The sequence below is a fragment of the Venturia canescens genome, chromosome 11 (genome assembly GCF_019457755.1).
Source record: "Venturia canescens isolate UGA chromosome 11, ASM1945775v1, whole genome shotgun sequence".
NCBI classification, from domain to species: Eukaryota; Metazoa; Arthropoda; class Insecta; order Hymenoptera; family Ichneumonidae; genus Venturia; species Venturia canescens.
The window spans coordinates 14,071,539-14,091,966 of NC_057431.1; the positions used below are offsets into that span (position 1 = coordinate 14,071,539).

Below are 20,428 nucleotides of genomic sequence, written 5' to 3' on the forward strand. Positions count from 1 at the left end.
CTCATTATGAGAGTCAATAAATGTTTTGATTAAACAGACATGCTCTATTCATAATTACATTTTCTCCGCTAACTAGTTCTCGTAATTGTTTGAATTGTTTAAATAAAAATATCGACCTATTGTAAAATCATACCTTATTACGTCAGATTTTTCCTCCATTTCATTGTGTATTTCTAACCATTATCTTACTTATTGAAAGTGAAAATTAAAATGAATAATCAATATAAATATTTGAAGGTCTCCCGAAGCATCGAAAGCAAAGCATATAAAAGATGTAATTAATTATGAGCGACCTTTGAAATGAATATTTTGAGTTAAAAATTTCAGAAACTCATTGGTTTTATCTGGACAATATTTCGGTGTATTCAGCAAAAAAGTTTTTTAAATAAAAAAAATTCAAATTTCGACTATTTTTGAAATTTTTAAAAATCTTGAACGACCTTTAAAAATTTTTTTGTTGACTTGATTTTTGGAGGGGGCTCTTGAAACATGATAAATTAACATATTTTCATAGGAGACGCTGAAAAAAAAAATATTCGATTTTTTTGCGCCACCCTAATATACATATATAAATATATACGAACAATGCGGGGTCCAACTGCCCGGTGGCCAAAAGTTTCTTTATGAGTTTAGCACAGGAAGTTCTGAAGAATAATTCAGTCAGTTTCATTAAATGTACTGTAAGTTTTGTGAAATCGAAAAAAAATTGGCCATAAAGGAATATAAACATCAGTAATAGATGTTCGAGAAAAATGTGATGAAATAATTATGAATTTTGCTGGATAAAAATATTCGACCGCAGATTTCTGAGTGCGTGATAAGCTCGCTAAGCATTTCATTGATCGACTAGCGTTCAACCCTTGTCTTAGCGCCTACCCACCCTTAACTTCAATCTTTTTTTGCATCGAACGTGAAGCTTCGGGGCGAGTGATGACACAGTCTGTGTAGCAGTTTCGTTTTCAAAGACACCATCGAAACCCTTCAGCTACCAAGAAAAGCTTGATTATTTTTTTTCCGTCCCAGCTACTCTTTTACCTCATCAAATTGGATTATGTAAGAATAAGCGGCAAAAAGATTTTCTTTTTATTTGCTTTGTGTCCTCTTGTTCCGCAGTTTCTTTCTGAATTCGCAGACATCTTTTTACACACCATTTTTTGCTGGAACAGGGAAGCGAGGGTCGAAATCTTTTTCCACCTCATTTTTTCATTATTTTCAGACTTCCAGGCAATCCTCCAGCTCTGGCACAGAGGGTTGGTATTTTTATTTTTATATCCCCGGCAGGTTTATATCCCCTCTCGTTAGGATCACTTTGTTCTCATTTCTTCCTCCTTGCCCTTTCTCTTTCCCTTACTAAAGTTTTCATTTTCAATACCTCGGAATCTAGTTGAAAATCTTTAAACCAACCGGTCAATTTCGATTTTTTACCAAGCTCTTTGACTTGAGTTGTGTCTCGTTAACAGACGGTCCTTTTTCTTTAGTTTCAAGAGAGAATACATATCAATCTATAAAAAAAACTTTTCCGCACGCTTCGCGTGCTTCAATTGCAGCTTCGAGGTGTGCTTCCTTCTTTTTCTTTTTCTTAACCTTTTCTTAGCCGTCATATTTTTTTCTATACTCTTAGCTTTATCGAGTATTTTCTAACGTACAATTTAGTTCTTCTTTTCCTACCGATGATTTGTTTTACTGATATATAATTGGATGAGTCGGTTCAACAGGAAGATCACTATCCAGACCTAATGGAACACCATCTTTAGCCACCAAATAATGGGTCAATAGCTGACCTTTTCCTTTAACAAAGACCAGACCACGTTGTTCGAAACCAAAACCAAATGGTTCGAGAATTTTTCGAGTCTCATCCGTCACCTGAAAAAAACATATATTATGATCCTTTATTACAAAAACTATTCCCACGCTTCTAATTGGAAGGAATGAAGACGATTCTTTATCATAAAAAGAAATGGTAAAAATGGACTGATATTCTAAAATTCTGATCGGACGAAAAGTGTAGCAGATATTAATTACTTTTGAAAATAGCTTCTTTGCATTCATATGGCTGATCCTCAATATAACATACATATTTTATTATTCGAATAAATATACAGGTATACCTGTATGTGAGCCACTTTTCCTGTGCTTTCCATTCTTGAAGCAACGTTCACGGTGTTTCCCCAAATATCATAATGAGGTTTTCTCGCTCCAATCACACCGGCCGTCACAGGACCATGGTTGATACCCATTTTAAGAACGAAATGGTTGAAGCTCTGTTCGTTTATACCCGAAAGTGCTTTTTTCAGTTCGAGAGCAAATTCAACGAGCACCGAAAGATGCCCCCACCTTGGCCCATCCTCTGGCTCGTTAGATTCTGTTATTCCTGAAGCTGCCATATATGTCGAGCCTATTGTTTTTATTTTAATTATGTCTTTAAATTTGGCTTGGTCCAGGATCTGAAAAGGAAAAAAGGCTTTGTTCATGTAATAATCTGGGTACGCAGGTCTTTTCAGTCCAGTAAATTTATCCAATATTCTTCGCATCAGAAATATCTTAGTCTACAAATACCTCTATTATTAAATATTCCCAATAATGTAATGTCTCATGATAAGGGAATCTCGAACAAATTACTATTTTAAAACAGGACGACCTGTCACAAATACATCACTATCTTCTTATACGCCTAGTTATGGAGTGTCGTGATATTTTACTAACTGTCCAGAAATTAAACGAACTGTGTACTGTGTCTGTGGAAATACTTCCAAAAAGTAAAAATTACGCCAAGTATGAAAAGTTCGTACTTTAATATGGAAAATATTAAAAGATATGAATAGCAAAGGTGAACAATGAAACTTTTAGAAAAGGGAATGAAAGTGAAAAGGAAACTCTCATCGCATTTGAAATTTTTACTATTTGAATTCATGAATCAAACTTGCCGAAAAATAATCGAAATCGTCACCATTGTGAGCAGTCAAGAATCAGAAGCTTCCGATTAATACCTGTATTGGTTAGTATTACCGACCATGCATCGTTATTCGTTGCGGTTGATTGGAGTTCTGACGGTGCGTGGACCGGTGTGAAACTGCAAAACTAATACAAAAACTTGGCGTACATGGTTAAGTAAAAAAGCTCGCGAGTATATCGAATATTGTAACGTGTTCAGCCAGGTCGGAAAACCGATGCCGCCACGCGTCAGTCCGAGCTACCTTAAATAAAAAAGAGCAGGTATGAAAGAAACGTGAGAACGCGAAATTTGGATTTTGAAAATTTTAAGAAATTGGATTCATCCAAGTTGACACGATTTTTACACGACAGTTTGTTTTTTGATCAGTTATTTTTAAAATATTCGCGATCGCGCTCGCCGATTATATTAAATTATTTCGTTCGTTATTTTTTATTTGTACGCAATGCTCTACGAATCTGGTGAGAGAAAACCCGAAAGACTCGAAAAACGTTGCGATTTTTCTATATGAAACTCAAAAGATGAATTTCCAAAATGATTCCATTTTATTGTACAAATAAAAGATTATCGCATAATCTAATTCGCTGTGTACGCGTTTTTATTTCGTTTTGTAGCCGCCAAATTGGATCTCCTGCTTCTTTAATATTAAAATTCGATTTTGAATTTATTTCCGACCTCAACGAAATTAACGATGTCCTAGGTATTCACTTATTAATTCGAGTTTTGCTCGCGGTTCCAAGAGTGTTTCACGCTTTGTTATACAAATTTTCATTTGAAATGTATTTAAAGCTGCACAAACTTTAGATCATACTGCTGCCTCTTGGAATTTAGTTCTTATATCACTTTTTCATTTATAATCCAAAGACTTTCATTTATTTCATTTATATCTTTTTATAATATTTCGCATTATTAGTAGCCTTTGCATTCATTAACTTAAATAATCCATTTACTTAAATTAATTCGTTCCTGACCGGACCAATTCGGATCAATTTATACAGCATTCTTGAGTTTAGTAATAAATTTTAAAAAATGTTTAATCAATACATAAATCGCCTCTGCTCTTAGTGATTATGAAAATGAGACAAAAAAATAGGAAAGCATCTATCAGGCTATGGTCTCCAAACGTCCTCGAATGTCACCGTGCCCATCCGCCGCGCAGGTTAGGAAATAGACCCCAGGCAATGGGATTAAAACGTCACCGAATCGCTCCGGCACCCCATGTAACACCAAATCAGAGTTTTTTGGGTTAGGTACGGACCCTGGACTATGAGATTGTAATGTCACCGAATCGCTCTTAGACTCCAGGCATCCGAAAGGAATAAGGAAAAAAGAATTTATTTTGACTCCACAACTTTGTTTATTTATTCAACTAAAAAAAAAACCATGAAAATGTCACATACGAGTCCAAGATCGTTCCAAACGTATGACTTGCGCATGTGCCGTAGTGCGCTTTGTCACATCTTATTTTACCGAATTATTTATACAAAATCAGATCAGCGACTAATTTGTTTCGCTTTCGCTCATTTTTTCGAATAATTTGAGCCTAATTACAATATTAACAACGATTGCGTTGATTTTTAATTAATTGAACAAAAAGACAAATTTTCAATGTTTTTGTTTAAGAGTTATCGAGCTCACGTGACTAACTTAAAATCGATGGCTGCCCCTCCCGTAGTAAAGTATATCTATCTATTATAACGTAACACTCTAGCTAACCCGGCCTGAACGCCGCCACGCGTCGGTTCAAGCTACCTTAATAAAAAGGAGCAGGTATGAAAGAAATGTGGAAACTGTGAATTTTAGTAAAAATTAAAATAATCAATTTTATTTCAAATGTTTGACCGAATTTTGACAAAATGAAGGGCGTTGTAATCACAAACAATTTGGTACTTTTATTTTTTTTATCTGTTTGCTTTGTTTTAATGAGTCTGGCTAGAAAAAGACCCGAAAACGTTGCAAATTCTCTGTCTGAGAAAAATTTGAATTTCTCAATTTTCGGATTTGAATTGTACGAAGAAAAAATCTGTTTTTATTTAATTGTCACGTTCGTTTTATTTCAATTCTACGAAACGTCCCAAAATTAAAGGAAAGGAAAAACCCAAGAATCAATGTCTCCTACTCTATAATTCGCAAACTCTAATTTTTCGATGTTCTGTTACGCTCGATTTTAACAAAAAAATCTGAGAGTATTTCCGCATTTACAAATTTTCACTTTCGTTTTTGACTCGATATAAACTCTAATTCTAATTGTCGCCTCTTGGATTATAAATTTGGTTAGATCTCTTTGCAGGACCAATTCGAACAAAATTTTATATAAAATTTGAATTTAAAATTTCAATTAATAAAAAAGAATTCTTACAACTCTGCCTTTAATGATCACAAAATGAAAAGACAAGAACAAAAAAAATATGAGACGGATAAGGATGTAGATCCCAGGCTCTGGGATTGAAACGTCACCGAATTGCTCCGAGATCCTGAGCATCCACTGGGTTAGGTAATTTACCATCCATGGGCTATGGGATTGAAACGTCGCCAGATCGCTCCGATATCCCGTGCAACGGAAATTTGAAAGAATATTCTTTATTCGTTATGAGTGAACCTTGGACTCTGGGATTGAAACGTCACTGAATCGCTCCGAGATTCCAGGTATCCAAGGAAAACAAGGAAAAAGGAATTTATGCATGATTATTCGAGCAGAGTGCAGAGTCTAAATTATTCAAAAAATCCGAACTGGCCTTTTAGGCAGGGAGAACTGACTGCCGAATGAGTTGCGCAGCGCTTCTTATACCCAATTCTCCACCACAAAACTCTCGAACGCCGAGAATCTCAGTTTTAGACCGGTTCTGCGCACCTCTTTGTTAAGCTGTTTTGCATTGGCCCGTTGCCATGATTCGCGCTCTACCATTTGTTAAGCGAGCTATCGTACGATGCGCGGACTACCGTTTTTTTTAATGATTTTCAGCCTTTCACGACTTTAAATAATCAAATTTTTAATTGGATTTGCCATTATTTAATTATCTTTTTGATTAGGCATCGTTACTTTATTTAATATTACTTGAACAATTGCAATTAATAAAAGTCAAGTACGTGCCTCCTATAGCCCACGAACGCTTTCCCTGCGCATGCGCAGTAGTTGATTTTTTCATTTTTGATCAATTATTTGATTTTATTACATTATTTCAACTTACAATCATTTCTCTTTTGTTCGATTTAATTTTCTGATCAAACTGATCAATTATGCGCTATGGAAAGCATTGAAATAAAAAGAAAGAACTTTCGTAATTTTACAATGCAGTGAGTTTAGAGCGGTACCGGAGCCTCACTAGGGCCGATTGGCCGCCACCTGTCGCCGACGACGCGCGTGGTCGCGATGTGTTTTTCGCGATGTTCGGGTTCGAGTGAGTGCTTCATTACACTATATAAAGTAAGTATGGCCGCTATTACATGTCAGACGCCACGCGTGTATTTTGCCGGATTTCTCCGTGAGTTTTTTTTATTGAAGTCGCGGCAAATAAATTTCATAATGAGCAGTGAATTGGTGTGAATCCGGCTCTGGTCTCTTCGGTTGTGATGAATGTGCATACAATTTGTGATAAAATAATCTTTATAACCGGCGTAAAAGGTATCACGGCGTACGCAAACTGCTTCGTATTTTCATTTATTAATATATAAGCCAATACGTATGTCAAGATGGCCGCCACACGCCAACAATGACGCTCACGGTCGTCGACGTTGATCTCGAAGTTTTCGTCTTATTCATCGTTTCATTTATTTTGACGGGCTCGGGCCGACTCGCGAGTGCATCGTTTCTTTATACATATTGAAGATCCTAAGCTGCACAAACAGGATTTCTGTTTAATATGAAAACACAATATAGGCATACATTTTGATTGAATAGAGGGGAGAGACCGAGTGAGACGTTGAACATTTAGGATGAGTTCTAGATCGGTGACTGGAAAGGTAAATATATGGATGAACTACGAATGGAGAAGATGAACCAGGGTCTAAAATTTACAGATAGGGTCTAAAAATACAGATAGGGAAGACTCCGGGATAGAGAATGGATATGCAGAAATGCCACACGGTTAACGATGGTTTCTTTCTCTTTTTTTTTATTAGCTTCGCAGTCTGACGATGGCCTAACGAACGATTCCTGAGAATTCTGATTAACCGCAATAAATAACGATGCACCGTCGGATACCAGCCAATGCAGGCAATAAGAGTATGGATCAATTGACTAACCTCATTTGGAATTTTCGAAATCAAAATTCTTTGACACAGTTTGACCGTTCATAAAAAGGCTCTGTCAACTTACGCAGGAAGATGGTAAAAATCAGCTGACACAATCTTTTTTGAATCGGTTAAACTGTGTCAAAGAATTTCGATTTCAAAATTTGCAAATATCTCTTTCGCACTCACAGTTGCAATATACCGACTGATCCATCCTCTTAATCGAAAGCTTCTGATTCTGAGCTGCAAGTAATGGTAACGATTTCGATATTTTTTCGGCAAGTTCGAATCATCAATTTAAAGAGTTGAAATTTTACATCCAAAGAGAGTATTCTTTTCAATTTTCATTCTTCTTTTTGAAAGTTCTATTTCTTCATTGGGATTCATTTTTTTAGATATTTTCCATATTATGGTACGAAATTTGAGCTCGAATCGTCTTGCGAGAAATTTCCGGAATTTGAACACGAATCGCCTTTTGAGAAATTCTTGGAATCTGTACTCGAATCACTTTGCGAGAAATTCTTCGAATTTGAACTCAAATCCCTTTGCGTCGAATTTTTGGAATCCTAATGAATACATATTGATACATATAATAATACGGTCGGCATAAAGAATTCAAACGCGAGGAACGAAAGTCTCGGGGTGGAAGCCCCGGCGAGGATCCAGGGGACAGAGCCCCACTAGGGGGTTCGGGGGGCGAGGTCCCCCAACGCCGGCCCAACGTGACGATTGAGATTTTTATTTAATCGTCGCAACAATAAATTGCAATTTTCTACAAATACGCATACTCCCCGCTTTCTCCGTTTATTTCATCCATCTGAGAGTCTGCGTAACTGTGGTGAGTCGCGACCTTACAAACAGCGAAATACCGCAAGAAAACGCGAAAAATTTTAAAAAGGAATAATATCCCCAACAAATACTTTTTAAAAGAGTAAAAATTTACGCCAAGTATTGAAAATCTAATTTCATTCCAATAAACTCAAATACGATTGATGTTTATTTTTTGTTTTCTTGAAATTTTTGAAAAAAAAGTAAGTTTTTAAATAAAAACATGCATGTTTTCTCAAATGAATGAATTTCCGAAATAATTCTGACAAATAAACTTCTTAAAGGTCTGGGAATTTTGGAAAAAATTCTATTTCCTCCAAGTGAACACTAAATTCTGAAAAATATAAAAATATGCACGTCAAATTTTTGTTCAAAATCAAATTTTTTTTCCATATTTTTTAAGAAAAAAATAATAATCACCACTCGTATGTGGGTTTAGTGAAATATCTTTACATTTTTAATACTTGGCGTAAATTTTTGCACTTTTGAAAAGTTTTTGTTGGGGATATAACAATCTTATCAATACAGTAGGTTTACGCTAAATGTGAACAATTATCTATTTTGTTTATGAACGTTATACATTGCCGATCAAAAATATGGAATGTAACGGACAAAAATTCTAGTCGCACTAAAAGTTTGATAGCTCTTCGAAAAATCTAGATATTTCAACTTAGCAAATGGCGTTTCGAAGAGGATAAAATCGATAAATATATTTTCATACCCCTTTTTTTAGACATATATTTTATAATTTATTTTGAATTTGGTACGCATTTTTGAATTGACTTGAGGAAATTTTTCTCGTTGAATGTTTTTATTACAACCTTGAAAAAAATTTGCAAATTGCTTCTCAAGATGGTCAAGATGCACGGTGCTCAAAACTTACTCTATGAGGTACTATATTTTTCATTTTGGCTTCCTCATAGAGGAAGCTTCGGGCATCGTGCATCTTGACCATATTGAGGAAGCAATTTGCAAATTTTAATTTGCAGCATTTTTTTTGTATACAAGGAAATAATGTATTTTCTCTACCTTCTTTTATGAACTTTAATTTATCTCTTTGTTTAAATTCATAAAAAATAAACTAAATGACGAGCCATCAGAAAAAACAATTTGCAACTTTCAATTTTCATCGTTTTTCTATTTACATTGAAAATAAATAATTCAGACAACTTTGCTGGAAAGTATACAGGAAGTACAGACTTATACACAATATCTTACCAAATTTCCAAAAATTGAAGCGGTTAGACGATTTTTTGAAAAACTCATATTTTCGTAAAATTCAAAATGTCATAAAATTTAAACCGCTCAACCGATATTCCCCAAATTCAATACCAACCTTCCTATTATGATAGTCTATTTATAAACAAAAAATTATTAATAAATCTTAAAATTTTCGAAAGTTAGAGCGTCGACACACTTTTTATGAAAATTTCAAAACGTCGTCAGATTCGTAAGTTTTTACAAATTCTGATAAAATTATCAGAGAATAAAGAGCTTGTATAGATTAACATCTGTACAAAACGGTAGTCCGGTATCTCAAACCGTTTCCGAGTTATAAACGTTTGAATTTTGCAGTGCCATAGCGCGCGCGCGCCCACACACACACACATCCGGACATTTTTACTAGATATGGATTTTTCGATGTTTTGGAACATTTTTAGTCATTGACATTGAAAACTGGAAAAAAAAATTTTTCATCGTCACAAAGCTTCCGCGATGAGGAAGCAAAAGGAGCAATAACTTTAATTTGATATTTGAAACTGTTTCAAGCGATTTTTTTCGCAAATGTTTCCAAAATACGGCCAAACTGGAAAATTTCGAAACTTGAATGAAATTGTTAAGCGCAAGAAAAATTGCATGAGATCTTTCTGAATCAATTAGAATTTTCGTCTGATATATTTTTTTTTCATTATTTCTAGGCGAGATGCTGTCAACCGGAATCTCTCAACTCGAAAACCATGATATTTTAATCGAAGTATTAAAGCCGGGGGTAGCATCAATTTGGTGAAAAAAGGCCCAATTTAAAGATTTGTTTAGTTGCTACAGATAGTACAAATTTGATATACTAATTCCTTACGAAATTGATCAGGTATCTACGGGAGGATTTTTTGATTGTTTGGGACATTCAGGAGTGAAAACACCGATTTGTCGCCCAAAAAATGAGTTCATTTGTTATTGTAAAATTATTAATTATGAAAATTTAAAAAAATCTTCCGTAGATACACGGTCAGTTATGTAAGAAAGTAGTATGAGAAATTTCAAAAGAATCGGTTGAGTAGATTTAGATTTGTACTGTTCATCAGTGGGCAACTTTTTTCCGAAATGCCAGCGCTAGTATCGAGATAATTATTGATATTCGAGATTTCAGAATTCAGGAAATATTATTTATATATTGCATTTTGATGTCACAATCAATAAAATAAAATTGTATTATCTGGAGAGGTTAAAAAAATTACCCCCCCACCCCCGAAGGAAAGTCTTCTTTTTTCAAGGTTTTGATGTATGGAAATTTGTTCAGAACTTTTAAAACTTGAAAAATCGCTGGAATAATAGAAGGAAAATAGTTAAATTTATGAACTTTCAAAAAATTGGAATTGTTTTCAATTCTTTTCGCAACTATTTGTTTACTCGTACTTTCTTTTCAATTCGAAAAATAAAACAAATCTACATCACTCAAATCTCTTGCCTTATTCAATTGAGTTTTTCAATGCTTAAACCCCCTTTGAATTTCAGTGCTGCAGTGACAAATCCCAGCATTTGATTTATTATTTTATCAAATCGAGGCAGTTTTTTCGGTAAAAAACTCATTTACGATTGAAAAAGGTCGTCAATGAAATTGAGAAGAATTCCAGTATTTTCAAAAATTCATAAATACAGCTTTTTCTTCTATTATTCCAGCGATTTTATGAGTTTTAATTTTTAAAGAATTCTAAAAAAATTCTTATACATCAATAACTTGAAAGAAACAGGACTTTTTTGTTTTTTTTTCTCTCAACACCATGAATCTAACCTTATAGTTTCCAAGTTGAGGGACTCCAGTTGATACAGTTTAGACTGGAAATGACGCAAAATGAAAAATTACACAAGAATTCTGAAAAAATTCCAGTTGATTCAGAAGGATCTTAGACAACTTTTTTCCCTAATGATAATTTCATTCAACTTTTAAAATTTTCGAGTTTAAACGTAGTAGATAAAAATACAATGACTTTGCAAAAAAAAAAAATGCGTGAAACTTTTTTAAGGACGAAATGAAAGCTTCCTTCAGCATTTTGATAAAAACAATTTTGCAGAAAAAACGTTCGCAAGTTTTGCGTCCAATTTTACACAGTTAAAAAACCATTAAACAGCAATTTTCAAGAATCTATAAGAGATCGAAAAAGATCATAAAATAATATTTCGAAAAACGGATATGAAGGTATATTTGTCTTCTTTGAAATGCCGTTTGCTAAATTGAAGTAGTCGGATTGTTCAAAGAGCTATCAACCTTTTAGTGCGGCAGTGTATACATTATATATATATAATACATTATATATAATAAAAATAGTATCTACAATAACAGTCAAGATTTCTAGACAATGTTCCAAAAAAGTGCCCGCGCTCTTTTTTGTGACATGACGCTCTAGATATTGAAACGTCACACTCCTTATTCTTAGAACTTACTATAGTTTAAACTGCGCGCCAGTCGAGCCAGTGCTCAGCCGCTCGAAGCGACCTACCTTAGCAAAACTCCCAAACTACCCATAAAATCAGAGCTAGTTCGGTTGTCATTCAAAATTAAACGATCAAACGAACTTACTTGTTGTGAAGTTCGATCGTAATTATATGTAGAGTCTCGTTCGAGATGATTAAAAATGTAGTATTGCCTACTTCCACACGATACAGCCACATATTTAAAGTTTATAAATAAAAAACAGGCGAGGTCCCTCAACCTCGCGCTCCGACCGTTTCCCAGCCAACGTCATATTGTTTAAAGTAACACTTCGGGATTCCAATAATAAAACTGTCCTTGTATCTTCTTTTATTCGGGGGTCGGGTTACATTAAACACTCAGGATTTTACTGGGTGGGGTGTAATCATCTCGAACAAGACTCTACGTATAATTACAATCGAACTTCACAACAGGTAAGTTCGTTTGGTCGTTTAATTATATTACGAGTCTCGTTCTCGAGATTACAAATGTAGATGTTCAGAAATCTTGCATCAAAAATACAGTTTTATTATCCGTAATACACTCAAATTGGTGTATTCACAATTCAATTACAACATAGAATATTGGGTTGTGAACTATTGTAGAACCGTAGCTGCGAACTTTACTGCGGACGGTTTAATTAGCCGATTATAAAATTTCGCGAACACGTGTGACCTTGAGACCACCCCGCCATATTTTTAATTGCAGCTATATCAATACCTTTCGCTAGCACAGCTAATGTGGACGCATGTCTTGTACTATGCGCTTATTAAATTTTGAATCGATACCGCTTTTAGCCAGTATCGACCGAATCTATCTACTAATAGTTTCCCTAGACGCAGCCTTAAACGGTTTTCTTGATGTTATCAGAACGTTTACACAACCACCTCTCAACGATATGGTCACTTCTAAATATCTTCCTAGCGTACGTGCTATGGTTTTTCTTCAAAAAACGGTAACAGTAATAACGGCTGACAAACACCTGGACGCGATGTTTTTATTAATTCCGATACCATTATCTCAAAACCCTTTGACGAACGACTAATATTTTTGATTTTCATCACTGCAAAAGTTTGAACCCTGTACGCTGTCCCCAATGCTAAAAGCGTTACAAGTCATTTTCGCGAAACACCCCAGTTCGGACTTTGTCATTTTCGCGAAACACCCCAGTTCGGACTTTGTCATTTTCGCGAACCACCCCAGTTCTGAATGACCTTAATAAAGAAGAACGCGAAAGCATCGAACGTCATGTGGAAGAATTTCAAGATCGTTACTACCTCCCAGGAGAAAAATTGATGGCTACTAATGTCATGCAGCACCGAATCCCAACGGTAAACGATTTACCTATCAACACTCGCCAATATCGCTACCCTCCAAATCTGAAGGAGGAAATAAATCGTCAGGTTGACGAGCTATTAGAAGGAGGAATAATCCAATCGTCTCAATCACCATACAATTCACCTGTGTGGATTGTTCCCAAAAAGGCGGATTCAAAAGGAAATAAACGTTGGCGCATGGTTTTAGATTACCGTGCACTCAACGAGAAAACTATCGCAGACGCATATCCGTTACCACTCATAAATGAGATACTAGATCAACTAGGAGGAACAATGTACCTCTCAACGTTCAACCTCGCTTCGGGATTTCATCAAATTGAAATGCACCCAGAGGATCGTCACAAAACCGCTTTCTCAACACCCTACGGTCATTATGAATTTGCAAGGATGCCATTTGGATTGAAAAATGCACCTGCAACATTCCAACGCCTCATGAATCAAGTTTTAACAGGCATTCAGGGATCTGATGCATTTGTGTATTTGGATGATATAGTCATCTATGCATCATCACTAGAAGAACATGAATTAAAAATTGAACGCTTAATGAAGCGACTACGGGACGCACAACTCAAGCTTCAACCCGACAAATGTGAATTTTTGAGACCAGAGGTTACATATCTGGGCCACGTCATCAGCAGAGACGGTGTGCGACCAGATCCATCTAAGTTCACAGCAGTCAAGGAATTCCCACAGCCGAAAAATGCTAAAAACATTCGTCAATTCCTTGGACTTGCCGGTTATTATAGGAGATTCATTAAAAATTTCGCTCAAATCGCGAAACCACTCACTTCCTTGCTCAAAAAGGAATGTGTTTTCCAGTGAAGTGAACCACAGCAAGATGCTTTTGTAACGCTACGAGATTTACTTTGTGAGGAACCAGTTCTACAATATCCAGATTTCACTCAACAGTTCATTGTAACAACAGACGCTTCAGGCTTTGCAGTAGGCGGAATACTTAGTCAAGGAATCTTAGGGAAGGATCACCCTATAGCTTATACTTCACGCGTGTTAAACGAGACAGAGCAGAAATACAGCACATATGAAAAGGAAGCAATCGCGATACTACACTCAGTTGCACAATTTCGACCTTATCTGTATGGTAGATCTTTTAAGCTTGTAACGGATCACAAACCACTAGTGTGGTTACACACTTCAAAGGACCCAACATCACGTCTAACCCGTTGGCGATTGAGATTAGAAGAATACGACTATGAAGTGGTATACAAGGCAGGGAAAACAAACATCAACGCAGATGCATTGTCGCGTAATCCACCTACCCCAAAGAAAACGTCAAGCAACCGAGTAGAGCGAATTCACCCGATACGCGCAGATGGTGCATCAGATACTCAAGAATCCGGAGATTTACCCATAGCTAAACGATTACGAAGCTCAGCAAGAGGAGTCGACATACCCACCAAATTGCATACAAGTAGCAGAGAGCCAAGCTCTATATAAGAATCAGTGGAAGATCAACCAATAGCCAGCCGTCTCCGAAGTACAGGACGAGGTATCAAGGAAAGAATGGCCGAACCAATGAAAAGAACCGCGAAGCGTTTGATGGGAAAATTAAAAAGTCATTTGAAAAACCAAACGGGAATAGAAGGTACTGAATCTCCTGAAGACGGAAGAATCGATGATTTAAAATGTCATGAGAGTCTCAGTATATCAGGCGATGAATCGGATGATTATTATTTTGACCAAGTAGATGGACCAGGAGAAATAGACATGGACTCTAGTTCAGACACTGAAGAGATTTCAGAAACTGAGGAGGAAATTTTACCAGCTTATGAAGGAAAGAGTTTACTTGCGGAGGTAAGAGAACAATTGTTCATGATAAAAGACAACTATCTCTACTTCCTATCCGAGACTGGAGAACCTTGTGATGATGGATCAAAAGGCCTGTCCAAAAGACATGCCATTCCCAAATTTCCAAAAGCAAAATTCGGTGAAGTGGAAACTATAAAAAGTAACTCTAAGTTCCACGTCGCTGTTATAGTGAAGGGAGCCGGAGAACAACAACTGAATCAAAAGGAATTGATGAAAATTAGTAGCAAGCTCGAAGAAAATCTTCAAGAGAATCATATCCGTTCCATTAGCGTGGCGAAAACAAAAGAAATTAATGGAATAAAGTGGGAAGCCATAAATAAAGTAATTCGAAAAGGTATAGAAAATTCACGAACGAAACTTACTATCTGCCTAGGACAAATTCAATATCCACAAAAGGAACAAAAGAAGCTCACGACTCAGCGCTAGGAGGACACAAAGGTGTCACCAAAACGTATAATCGAATTCGACAACGCTACTATTGGGAAAATATGAAAGAGGATATTCAACGACACATTGCACATTGCTTAAAATGCCACTTGAAGAAGTTGGTACGAGTAAAAACTAAGCAGCCTATGGTGATTACAGACACCCCAGACTCCGCATTCGATAAAATAGCCATGGATATCGTTGGACCGCTACCTATAACAAGGAGAAGGAACGAGTATATACTCACAATTCAAGATTTATTAACAAAGTATTGTTTAGCAATACCGCTTAAAAAGGCTACGTCCGAAAATATTGCCGATGCACTCATAAAAAACTTCATATGTGTTTTTGGATCACCGAAGACAATATTAACAGATCAAGGAGCAAATTTCCTTAGCAACCTCATGGAAGGCGTTGCAAAAAAATTCAAAATTAAACAGTGCCGAACCACGGCATACCACCCTCAATCTAACGGATCGTTAGAGCGATCACACCACTCACTAGTAGAGTACTTGAAACAACTTATTGAGAGAGACAACGAATGGGATGAATGGTTAGAATTAGCCACCTTTTCTTATAACACCAGTGTCCATGAGGGAACCAAGCACACTCCATATGAATTAGTATTCGGAAAACTAGCCAGACAACCATCATTTCAACAAGAACCTCAAGAGGAACAACGAACATATGGAAATTATTTGACGGAACTAGCCACCAAACTGCACGAAGTTCAAGGAATTGCAAGGGAAAACCTCAATAAGGCAAAAGAAAGATCGAAAATTTATTACGACAGGAAAGTAAAGCCGCAAGAATTCAATTTGGGAGACCGAGTATTCCTACAAAGGGGCCAAAAACAAGGGAAATTTGGTGATCATTACACGGGACCACACGAAGTCATCGAAATAAAGAGAGATCGAAATGTTAAAATAAAAATTGGTCACGAGAATCGGGTAGTACATCCCAATCGTCTTCGCGTACCACCCTTAGATTTAACTGATAATAGCAGCGATGAGTAAATCGACATGCTAAGCACTGCCCTTTCTCTTGCTCCAGGGAATGGCGCAGAAGCTCCAGTTCGTCATTGACATGGAAATATTTATGGGAGATAATGGCATCGTAATCTTAAAGGAAGTGGCGATAATATCACTAACCGAGAACCATATGGAGTGTTGGACGCTTGGACCCCCAGGCGACTATGGAATTATGACTGAATCGACCAAGGCACAAAATCGCTATCTCACTCAGCATGTCCATGGCCTGCAATGGGGAGAAGGGAGTGTACCGTACCCTTGGGGAATCGATAGACTGAGAGGAATTGGAACTTACACTAAACGAGTATACGTGGCAGGAAAAGCACAAGGCGAAATCTTAACTCGCCTCATGAAATGCGAGGTCGTCGACCTGAGCACAAGAATAGTAATACCAAATCCACTGCCTTCACCAAAATGCTATTGTTTGCAACACGGAATCCACATGAAGGAGAAATTTCGATGCGCACTAAACAACGCTGTAGCTGTAAAAGCCTTAATTCGGAATAATTGGCGACAATTCTGGGAGCAGCAAGAGCTCGCCGAATAAGCATGGCTTGGTATCGGGACACCTATCCTACCCTTACTACCACCGACCTTGAAGGTACTACCCTCGGACGAAATTTATGTGGATATGACAAGAATCCATAAGAAGTTAACCACTCAGCTCAAGGCCCCGTCATCAGTAAGACCAGGGAATTTAACTACATTTCGTTCAAAGTCAAATAAGATCTACGAAAATATAATCAGCGCATTACCTGGGGCAAGACAAATTTGCGAAAATACCATGGGCGAATCCCCTGGAACAAGTAAGACCTACATGGATATGGCCACTTCACCAACTGCAACGAATAAGGATGACGAAAATACGCCTCTTCTTCACGTAAACTTGAAACAAATACTTGAAGAAACAGTACCTACCATCTGACTCAAACCACATGCCGTGGTTGTCCTATTAACAGTTTTAATCGGGATCTCATCCGTATTAACCCCCGTACAAGGACTTGTGGGATATGATTGCGGATCCACCCGTGTGAATATTACTACACTATCCTTACTAGATGTAGAGGAGTGCGATATACCACCATCCAAGCTCAGAGTACAAGACACACAAATTCAATTGCTCCAACTTAATGAATTTACAACAACCCAGGTGTACCAATGCAAAATACTGATTGAAAGAGAAATAAATCATTGCGGTACATTCTCTCATGCTTCACCCGTCGCGTATGGAAGGATGGAATATTTGGACGAGGTAACACAAGAAGTCTGCATGAACACCGTCTGCACCGTACTGCAATATACAAACATTCCCCAAGTATTGTCATAATGGGAATTAAGTCTAACACCACTGTCCAACGTAGTATAATACTTGCAGGGACCCTGACTATGAACGGACAATGCAAAGGGGCCCAGTATTCGGACCCTTACCCTTATGGGACATGGAATGGCGTCACCGTGCAAGGAATTATTCGAGTTACATTAAAGGATTATTATGCGGTTGTAAACTTGGACGAAAATAAGGTAAAATTACATTCGGGAGTAACGTGCGAATTAACAGGAGGAAATTGCATTGATATAGACAGAGAATATACCTTCTGGAGCCCTCTTCCACCTGCAGATGATTGTGCTTTTAATCGATATGACGTACTATACAATGGAGCATCAAAACGAATTAGAGACGAATCATTTAAATATGAAACACTATATACAATAAATACTCCAGAGGCCACATTCGCACTAACTTTAAGGGGAACTCGAGTCAGATGCGGGCACACCTTATACCAAACCGAACACCCAAAATTATTTATCCTCGAAGCAGCAGAAGATCTCCAACTGACTAGACATACTACAATGGAAAACATGGACATATTCGCATACATGAACACGAAATTCGTATACGTGGAAAGACACATACGGGATCAAATGACCCTTCTATACCAAAAAGTTTTACAACAAAGTTGCGATATCGAAAGACAAGTCCTTATGAACGCACTTTCGACTGCTACCCAAGCCCTTGATGAATTTGCTTATTAATTTATGAAAGGCCCAGGATACATGGCAGTATTAGCAGGAGAAGTTGTTCACATAATTAAATGTGTTCCAGTCAATGTGATTGTCAAGCGAACTGAAGAATGTTATTAAGAACTGCCTGTAACCAGGGGCAATGAGAGTCTATTCTTGTCCCCCCGAACGCATCTGTTACGACAATCAGGAACACAGATCAACTGTAACATCCTTATACCAGTAATGTACCGACTAGAGGAAGCCTGGTACAAATTTTTACCCGGACCAATCGAAGGGGTACCACCGCCGAAGATTAAACCCCAAACGAAACCTACATGGAGATACATAAATCCAGAATATCTTGCCACGAGCGGGATATACTCACAGAGCGAAATAGAGAGATTGAAAAACTATATCATGTTCCCGGTGGAAAAACCAGCAATTTTGAACGTTGTAGCTAGGAGTCTCAGTGGCGAACCCACAATACGTCAAGGCGTCTCCATCATGAGTTTAATGGATGAGGAAGCACTGCAAAAACTAACTAATAGTACTTGGGAAAGAATTTGGAGCTCGTTTATGACATTCAGTACAGCGAGTGCCGGTATCATAGGAATATTAATGATGTTTTGTCTGATTAAACTAATCGCGGATACAGTGATCCACGGATATGCATTACACGATGTCTATGGCTGGTCTATACATCTGTTAGGTGCAATATGGAGCTCAATGACACATTTACTATTGCATCTAGCTAAAGACTCCTCACCAAAGGAAGCGGGAGAAGGAATACCGCAAAACCCAAATGAGCAGCCACCCAAAGAAATTCAAGTCCCAATCTACCCCCATTATCAGTTGGGAGAAATGATCAAGGGACAGAAGGACCCCGAAAAACTCACTGTAGCTTATACACTAGCTCAACCATGAATAATCGGGAATCAATAAACCAGAATCACTGTTCTGTTTACAGAAAAGAAGTTGTTCACAATGAATCCGTGGCGATATGACCTGCCAAGTGGAAAATTAACTCTGGAATATGTTAGAAGAAACGAATTCCCAATATTAGCCTTCCTACGAGGACTGCGAGCAGCACAGAAAATAGCGAAGGAGGGACCAGTCGGGTATTTCATCATACTACCATGGTCGTTCCCTGTACCAAGGGTAGATTCAGGATTAGGAAGCCCTCAGATAACATCGGAATACGATGAACCACGATTTAGAAATTCACCAAACGCTGGCATGGCTGTGGATGCGCTTATGCGTGAGTGGCCACCCACTGTTGTGCCCGCAGTGGTGAGCTGGTCGAGCTCAGAAGACGAGGACAGCCCGTCACCAATACACCCGGAACCCTCAAGCATTAAAAGAATTTTTTCAAAGGTTCAACACTGGTTCGGAAGAAAAGAGGAACCAAAGGCTCCACCTAATACGCCAGCTCAACTCAAGAAACGAGTAACCTTCGATCCCAAATGGACAACCGATTTCGGAAGTCAGGATCTTTTAGAAACAGCATCTACTGAAAAAATAGAAATCAAAAGTGACGATAGGAAAGAATCACTATATCCAGACATCTCTGCCCCCCTTATTCAACTATCTGACTCATGGATAGAACCCGAAGAAATGCTCGCAGTTAGAATCGAGGACACCCCAAATGAGACGGGAGCCCAAGAATCGTTAGATTAGGAAGGAAGAAAATCTATATACCTGCATGTATGCATCATAGAGATAAATTAACCTCAACTTGATATTACGGCTGTTGTAGGAATCTCAATGTCGAATTTCACTCTACCCCACACAAACCAGGAGCCAGCATTCGACACCCAGTGTCGGTCCGACATCCAAAACCGTGTCTGGATCAACCGCCCAGAGTCAACTCTCCAAGAGGCCACGACCAAAAGCCCTCCTAAACGAAAAAGTAAATCAAAAAGGAGCAAAAGGAATAGGAAAAGGAAAAATAACCTCAGGCGACTACACCGCAAGGTCATACGAGAGGTGGATAAAATTATCGAAGAAAGATTCATAAAAACTCGAACGAAGAAACAACCATATACAACGAAGTGGGTCTATGCCCACATCACAACGGTTACAGCTTTTCTAAACTCACTTCTGAAGG

General features: G+C 37.5%; 1 protein-coding gene across 2 annotated transcripts in view; it reads right to left on the bottom strand.

The window, feature by feature from the left end:
• Positions 1-594: 594 nt before the first annotated feature.
• Ac3 (Adenylate cyclase 3) overlaps positions 595-20,428 on the bottom strand; it is a 146,562-nt gene continuing 126,728 nt past the window's right edge. For both annotated transcript variants that reach the window (XM_043432098.1, XM_043432097.1), the window contains exons 8-9: positions 2,109-2,444; positions 595-1,863 (exon numbers count right to left, since the gene is read on the bottom strand). In XM_043432098.1, the coding sequence (XP_043288033.1) occupies positions 1,681-1,863; positions 2,109-2,444 (519 nt within the window). In that variant the 3' untranslated portion in view covers positions 595-1,680. The remainder of the gene's footprint in view (positions 1,864-2,108; positions 2,445-20,428) is intronic.